Source organism: Eimeria mitis, genomic scaffold (assembly GCF_000499745.2).
Source record: "Eimeria mitis Houghton genomic scaffold, Emh_scaff917, whole genome shotgun sequence".
In the NCBI taxonomy this organism is placed as follows: Eukaryota; Apicomplexa; class Conoidasida; order Eucoccidiorida; family Eimeriidae; genus Eimeria; species Eimeria mitis.
This window is the reverse complement of record NW_013576751.1, coordinates 1,214-8,736: the sequence shown is the minus strand read 5'-3', so window position 1 is coordinate 8,736 and position 7,523 is coordinate 1,214. Positions and strand designations below refer to the sequence as shown.

Here is a 7,523-nt window from a genome sequence, read left to right as displayed (position 1 = left end):
GCAAAGGCTCCCTTTTAAGGCTTTCTTCGCGAGCTTCCGTTAAGAGCTGTTGTCTGTCCTCCTCAGACAGCAGCGAGCCTAATGGATTAGCCCCCCCAGCAGCAGCAGCTGCAGGAGCAGCAGCAGCAGCAGCAGCAGCAGCAGAAGGCAAGCAAAAGCTGGGGTCGTCAGGACAATCCTCTCTACAGACGCTGCCCTCCTCGAGAACCTCGGGCCCGCATAAACCACAACAGCACGATTGAACCCCTCCGTGCTCAGACGCTGCTGCTGCTGCTGCTGCTGCTGCTGCTTTTTCTGTTGCTGCTGCTGTTTCTGTTGCAGCTGCTGGGGCAGCTGAAGCTGCCAAGGCGGCAGTAAGACGAGACGCTAGGCTCACGTATGGGCAATCTACAGGAGAGCGTTTCTGCAGCTGCTGCTCTGCCTCTTGCTGCATAGATGGTTTCTGCTGCTGCTGCTGCTGCTGCTGCTGCAGTGTATTGAACAGCGCTTGAAGCGACTCTCGAAACAGCCTCTGCAGCCTCAGCCATTCAATTTGCCACAGACGAATGGGCAAGGTATCAGCAATCTGTGTAGCGACAGTTTCTTCATTCCCATGCTGCGGCAGCAGCAGTTGCTGTTGCTGCTGCTGCTGCTGCTGCTGCTGCAGCAAGCCAACGACTGTAGAATAGAAACGCTTTCTCCATAAGCACGCCGTCACCCAGGGAGTAGGAGGGGCCGAAACGCGCAGAAGGGCGAGGCCTGAGGAGCTGAGCTCAGTATAAACATCAGGACTTGTGCTGCAGCAGCTGCTGCTGCAGCAACGCAACACTGGAAGGTCAAGCTCGCGGTCGCAGCTTAGCGGCGTCGTCACTGCAGCAGCAACAGCAGCAGCCTCTCCTGATGCTGCTGCAGAAACTCTGCCCCAAAGGACTCGCAGCTGTGAGGCAATCTGGCTGTCTGTACACACCAACTGCAACTGGGGCCCCCACTGCAGCACCGCCTCCCCCTCAGCAAGCCCTGAGTTCTGCTGCCGCAAAGCCCTCTGTACCCATACCTTCAGAGGGGGCCCCCTACTGCCATCGATCTGCAGCAGCAAGGGCACGCGTCCTTCTATAACATCTGCTATTTCGGCGTCAGAAAGGTGCGTGGAGCCCAACTGCTGCAGCTGCTGATGCAGGTGCTGCTGCAGCAACTGAGAGTCCGTGATGCTGGTGGTACTGCTGCAGGCTTCTCGTGAGTGCTGCCCCTTGTGCAGGAAGTGCGTCCTTGCCTCCAGCAACCGGCCTCGTGCAGAGGGGTGCAGCGTGGTGGGAGTAGCCCCCATCTTGTAGCATCAGCTGCAGCAGCAGTTTCCATAAACTCGCGCAGCTGCTGCTGCCGCTGCTGCTATCAGTTATGCTGCTGCTGCTCCTCCTGCTTCTGCTGCCTCTGGTGTAATGAGAGGGGCCCCTCCAGTGACTGCTGCCCGACGCGGTCGGGCCCAGCCAGGGGCCCCCAGTCACCAGTCTGCGCAGGTGGAAAGCGGATGCCAGCAGCGGCTGAAAGCAAGGAGAAGCTTTAAGAAATCAAGACAATTCTGAATTGCGTGGCAGCCAGCCAAAAGAGGAACACAGGACCCACGTGCCCCGAGCGGTTCGGCAGCGACAGGGCTGCTGGAGCCAGGGGCCGCCGCGGAAGCATATGTCTGCAGCTTTCCAGCCTCACAAATATCCCTTTTAGTGAAGAAAAACATTAAAAATTGAAGTTTCTGGTCCCATATATGCGAAAGTCAACAAGAAAACCGGGGCTACAGGGGGCTGCCGACGCCTGCCAGCCCTGTAGCTGTCTGTAGCGCAACAAGCGATCACTCAAGGCCGCAAGTTTGCATTATTTCTTCTCAATTTCATTCATCTTCTCATTTAATTTCTCTAAATTTGAGGTGAATTTCAAAGTATTTCTCTAAAAAGATGGATTCGAGGCAAGCTGCCTATAAAGCAACAACAGCCGGTTGTAATCTGAAAAACGAGGGGGCTTTTCCCGCAAGAAAACAATGGAGAAACACACAGAAATAGTGTGCAACAAATAAAAAGAAATAATGCTGCTGTTTCAATTGCATCGAGATGAAAAAGAATCCAAGTCGTCGGCAACGTCAGCACCGTAGCTCAGTGGGAGAGTGGGGGGCTCATAACCCCCAGGTCCATGGATCGAAACCATGCGGTGNCACCGTAGCTCAGTGGGAGAGTGGGGGGCTCATAACCCCCAGGTCCATGGATCGAAACCATGCGGTGCTAGAGCTTGTACTTAGCTATTTCACTTTTCTTTGACGGGTGAAATTTTCCTTATTTCTCACATGTTTTCCCCTTTGTGTTCGTAGTCGGCCCCCACCTGTTGCTCGTCAATGAGACGCGGATCTCTACCGCGACAGGAGCATTCGTTTGCAACCGTTTCTCTGTGGCACGCATCCCGCTGCATTTCCAAGTTGCACTTTAGCGTTAAGGGGCTGTATGTTATATGCGTCTGCAGTCAGAAAAGGGTAGCCACACAGACTGTGCGAACGAAAATACAGGTAGGTGGTTTCCACTCGCCGTAACTCAGGTGCCATACGCACTTTGCAGCCTGTGTCGAGTAGCTCTAACAGCTAAAAACAATTTATACCAACATGTTTGGGTGCATAGCTAACTCAATCCGGGTCTGTAGACTGGCTTGTCACTGGGGGGAACTGTAGGAGAGGAGGTGCGCTGCTGGCCAGCGAGCCCTCAGGCCTTTAGCCCCGTCCTTACCTCGAAGTAAAATATATTACAGTGTCCCCCTATCATGCGGACACTGAGGAACTAGATATATATACATACATATATGCATGCATACCGCCTCACCATATCCTGAAGTGTCGCTCGAAAGCGTACCCCGTACTTTGTGTAATCAGTAGGAGTGCATTCCACTCAACCAGTTTGTGTTTAAACTACATTTCAGAACACATCAGACCTGGTGCCTTACAGGACCTCGCCCATGCAATAGGGAATGAGCGAACGAGGATTGCACAAGTGCCAGGTTCGCAGCTAGGGTTGTGACTGTAGTGAATATTCCCTAAATCAGCCAGCCCATGCTACAATAATATCGAAAGGCGCTGTGGGGCCTCCAACAATCCGTCTTGTCGCGTTCATCTTAAGATAGTTTCCATTGCTTAGCCCTTCCCTGTGACCAGGGTGAGCGGCCGATTCGCTTGTAGGGCAATGCCCGTTTCACGAGAGCTTCAGTAAAGTGTGAAGAGCTGCACAAATACATTTGGCTGGAACTCGTCTAAAGTCGAGTAGACAAACACCGCAGCCTGTGCTTTGGGTATTTCAAACGTTAGCATTTATGCGCCAACTAGCTTTCGTTGTGCTGGTGACTGCAGGCACTCGCCTTCATCGTTATAACCGAGCGGGTTCTGCAACCGTATGTTGTTATTTATTTCTCTTGCTTACATAGATCGCCTATAGTTTTCTCAATACTGTACTAAAGTGGAGCGTGTTTCTTATTGCTGAACATTTCTAGACATGCAAAGACGGCTCCCGCTTGTCGCTGGCATTGTAGTTGTTGCTTGTTGCGAGAATCCTCTGTCTTATCCATGGACCGTCGTGAGCTGCAGTGGGGACAAAGAGGTTGTAAAGACTCAGCATAGCATGGCATGTCTGCAGTTAGCACAGGAACGTTCAGTTGGCTTTGGTATGTTGCATGCAAACAGATACAAACGCTATAGAAGCGCATACAAAGGTGAAGCATACAGGAAAGGAAGCTTCGTTGAAGCTTTCTCGTGATCACACGTGAGGCTGGCTTGGATCGCCAGCTAGGCCCTGAGCTGAAAGCCCAGGATTCTTGTGGGGCAGGTGAGGGAGCTCAACTGCTTTTGGGTAAACTGTTACCGTGGGCATTTGGCTTCATCGCAACACGCTATGAAACTGGAGAGCTCGCATCACACTCAAGGTTAGTGTTCCGTAAAAGCAGCTAGCCCCGTCCCCTGACTCCAGGCACCCTGGGCGCCGCAGCTCAGGGCCTGGGGTTGCGGGGGAGCAGGCAGCGCGACAGTAGTTGCGGCGCCTTTCGCTGCAACTACTGATCCAAGCGAAGCTCACAGGTAAGCACAGCCGCAGCATGCTTTATCTCTGTAGACACGTGTTGAGCTCTGTATGCACTTGCCTGCAGGCTGACTATCAAGGCCAAATGAATGTTTTTTTCGATAACTTCAGACACAGGCCGTGCTACTCTATTGATAAACAATACACAGGGGCAATGTACTCCGCGCCCAAGGTATCGTGCGGGCGCAGGCCGAGCTGTAGTTATATTTAAGACGCAAAAATGCGTATTTAAAAGAGTTGGGAGTTCTGCAGATAATTACTGTTGAACGCTTTCTCTAACCGCCTTCCTGCGCTTCACAACACACACAGTTTCATCCAGCCCCAATCGCTGCTACTCGTGCCTTGTTGACCCTGTGCTCTAGCCATTTCTGCTTTAGTGAATAGAATCATCGAGTTGAATTCCTTCATACTTTGTCATTCTTTTGGAGTTCCTCATTCTTCAGTGAAGTCCGTAGGCTCATCATAGTGCCAGTGATTATTACAGCATGGGAGATGGACCCACCCGGTGAGTCTGGTGAGCAGCGGCGCGTAAATTTCTTGAATATATAGCCCTATATAATTATTTATGACAAGAATTTCAAGTTTATTGCTCTGTGTGTGTGTTAACTGCTGCCTAGAGAGCAAGGAAGCCGCCGAGGGGGTCCCACCGCCCTCTAGCGCGCCGACAGCCGGAGTAGGTGCGGAGGCTGAAGATGCCAGCACCACCCCTAGAAAGTCAGAGAGCGTGTGCAAAGGCTCAGACGCTTCCTCTTCAGATGAAGAAGGCAACAGCTTGCACGCCCAGCGCCTCGGGATCGATATTCCTCTCAATCCCGACGACGAGGAGCTCGTCTTCCAGGCCTCGCGCATATTCAAGATCGAGAACCTCAACAACTTCAAGAAACTTAAAGTCCGTAAAAGGCTCTGCTCTGTACAGACGTAGCCGTAAAGCATACACGGGCGGCAGCCGGGGGGGAGATGTGTCGTGGGCCTGCGACCTTCACACATTCTTCAGCATTCAAGCTGACTCCAACAACAAATGTGTGCTGCTGCTGCTGCTGCTGTTGACGCGGTTTCTGCGTGCATAGAAACTTGCTTTGATTGCAAACGAAGTGACGGTCATTGAAGGCCTCGAGGAGCAGGGCCCCACGCTGGAGCAGCTGGAGCTGTACCAGAACCACATAAAGCGCATAGATAACATCCAGCACCTAACACACCTCAGGTTTGTCCTCATGTTCCCGTTGCCTCTATTCTTTTCTGTGACTACTTATGCCGAGCCTTTTCAAGGTGGATCGCTGCTTCCTGCCGCCATTGTGTGAGGATGCGCTGCTGTGGTTGCTGCAGGGTCTTGGACTTGTCTTTTAACAATATCAGACGTATTGAGCATCTTGAAACCCTCGTCAATCTGAGGGAATTGTTTCTTTCTAGCAACAAAATCACCAAGGTGCGTGCGTCATACAAGCAACAACAAAACAAGCAACATATAACAAAGAGCAACAGAAAAGCAGCAGCAACACTCACGTAGGGCCTCCTTGTGCTGCTTTCCTTTGAGCAGATTGAGGGCCTGTCGACGTTAAAGGAACTGCGCACGCTGGAGTTGGGATCGAATAGGATTCGCGTCGTAGAAGGCATAGAAAACCTGAAAAATCTGAATGAATTGTGGCTGGGCCGAAACAAAATAACTCGCATGGTGGGTATAGGCTTTAGCGTTTATGCTGTATCTCGGTTTCAGGCTTTTGGGGGGCTGCCTGCTGCGTGCATGCTCAGTGTGTCGCATTGCAACGCAGTCGTTTGTCGCCTGGACTCTTTCTGGCTATGGCGGCGGGCCCCCAGCAGCAGTTTGTAGCGTGTAGGGTGCCACCCCAACCACTGCCGTGGACACTGGTGGGGGGCGCGTGAAGGTGTCAGCTTCTAGGGGGATAAACCCCAGTGGTTCTGGGGTGCTACTGTTTTCGGGGTTGGCTGTACGGGTGTTTCTTTATCGTGTTCGTGTTCGTTTGTCGCCTTGCGGCATCATTCGCTTCCTCTTGTCTCATACGGTGTTGCCGTTGCTGGTGATGGCGGTGCTGCATCTGATCCTAAGTTATTCCTCGAGCGTTCCTGGCATCGATGCTTTGTTAGTGGTGAGATACATCTGTGGTGGGGATGTGCAGGAGTTGCCGCATCTCCCCCAGCTGACCCGGGTCAGCCTTCAGTCCAACCGCATCGAAGAGTGGGAAACTGATCTCTTTAAGAATTGCCCTAAACTCCGCGAGCTGTATTTATCGCACAACAATATTCCGTCGCCTCCGACGGAGATTCGCCAGCTGGTAATACATTTTTTAATCATTGGTAACCATTGCGTGTCTGCTGCTTGGTGCTGCCGCGTCCTCCAATATGCTTCTTTTCCCTTCTTAGACCCCCGTGCACTGCTTATCCTATGCCTTGTTTCTGTCCATGATAATCCAAGACTTCATCGTTGTGGATATGGGCTGGGCGGGCTGCAGGTGGAGCTGACTGTGCTTGATTTGTCCTGCAACAGAATCGAGGATGTCGAAAACATCGCGTCTCTGTCGCAGCTGCAGGATCTATGGGTAAGCAAAAACAGAATACATTCCTGTGTCTTCACCCTTCGTATTTTCCATACGTACGACTGTTCTCAGCTCCGGGGGTGCTTATGCGAAGGCTGCTGCGGTGCTTAAGCATACGGTGGATATGTGCTGCTGCCGGTGCTGCTGCAGCTGAATGACAACAAACTGGCGACTGTTGAGAAGGTTCGCTGCTTGCAGCAGCTTCCAGCTCTCGGCACACTCTACCTCGAGCGCAACCCGCTTCAGGCGTCTTTGGGTCCTGGCTACAGACAAGCAGTGACGGATGTGTTGCCTCGTAAGTTCCCGTGGTGTCTTGGGGCGCTGCCTTCAGCGGTGCCTCCACTAAGTGAGCTGTATCTTGCAGCCTCCTGGCCGTCTATGTATGCAAAGTAATGTATTTTGCTTTACGTTTCCTCCTCTGATGATTTCTCAGGAATTTCGCAGCTGGACGCAATTTCCATACATTCCTCTGTCCACATCAAACAGAATAAGGGGGACGGTGAGGCAGTACGAATGGACGAACGTTCTGTTCGGCAGATGCTTAACCTACATCGTAGCAGAAATCCCTTGATTCTTTGTGTTCTACTAGCAGGGGGGGAAGAGTATAAAGTGGCTATCTCTTAATGCTGGAACCTTGTGTCTGCTACTGCGGTCCGCAGATTCTCAAGTCAAGCCGATTCTGAAGCGCTGAAACGCTTTCGGTGTTGCGTCCTCTGCCTAGCCTCTACTTAACGATAGCAAGCGGGTGGGCTGTTGGTCGTTTGGCGCTAGAAGGAACGACCGATGCACCCAGTGAAGCATTGTCACCCTCCCCATGCCCAGAGGATTTTATCTGCAGCTCCTAGCAGCAGCGGCATCGGGAGGCAGAAACAGCGGCATCACAGGACGAGACCCTAACGGC

The 7,523-nt window shown here is 52.2% G+C and overlaps 2 protein-coding genes across 2 annotated transcripts in view; one reads left to right on the top strand and one right to left on the bottom strand.

Annotated features, from left to right (window-relative positions):
- The window catches only part of EMH_0025350 (uncharacterized protein), a gene marked incomplete at both ends in the record, with an annotated part of 5,913 nt that extends 4,610 nt beyond the window's left edge, over positions 1–1,303 (bottom strand). Inside the window, 1 exon segment of the mRNA XM_013502435.1 lies at positions 3–1,303. Coding sequence (XP_013357889.1) covers positions 3–1,303 — 1,301 coding nt within the window.
- Positions 1,304–4,565: 3,262 nt separating this feature from the next.
- EMH_0025340 (uncharacterized protein) lies at positions 4,566–7,313 on the top strand (the record flags this gene model as incomplete). Its single annotated transcript, XM_013502434.1, has 10 exons — positions 4,566–4,578; positions 4,691–4,962; positions 5,141–5,274; positions 5,397–5,496; positions 5,608–5,742; positions 6,206–6,361; positions 6,539–6,625; positions 6,773–6,917; positions 7,056–7,121; positions 7,282–7,313. 10 exons carry the CDS (start codon positions 4,566–4,568, stop codon positions 7,311–7,313), a joined length of 1,140 nt encoding a protein of 379 aa, XP_013357888.1.
- Between the last annotated feature and the right edge of the window lie 210 nt (positions 7,314–7,523).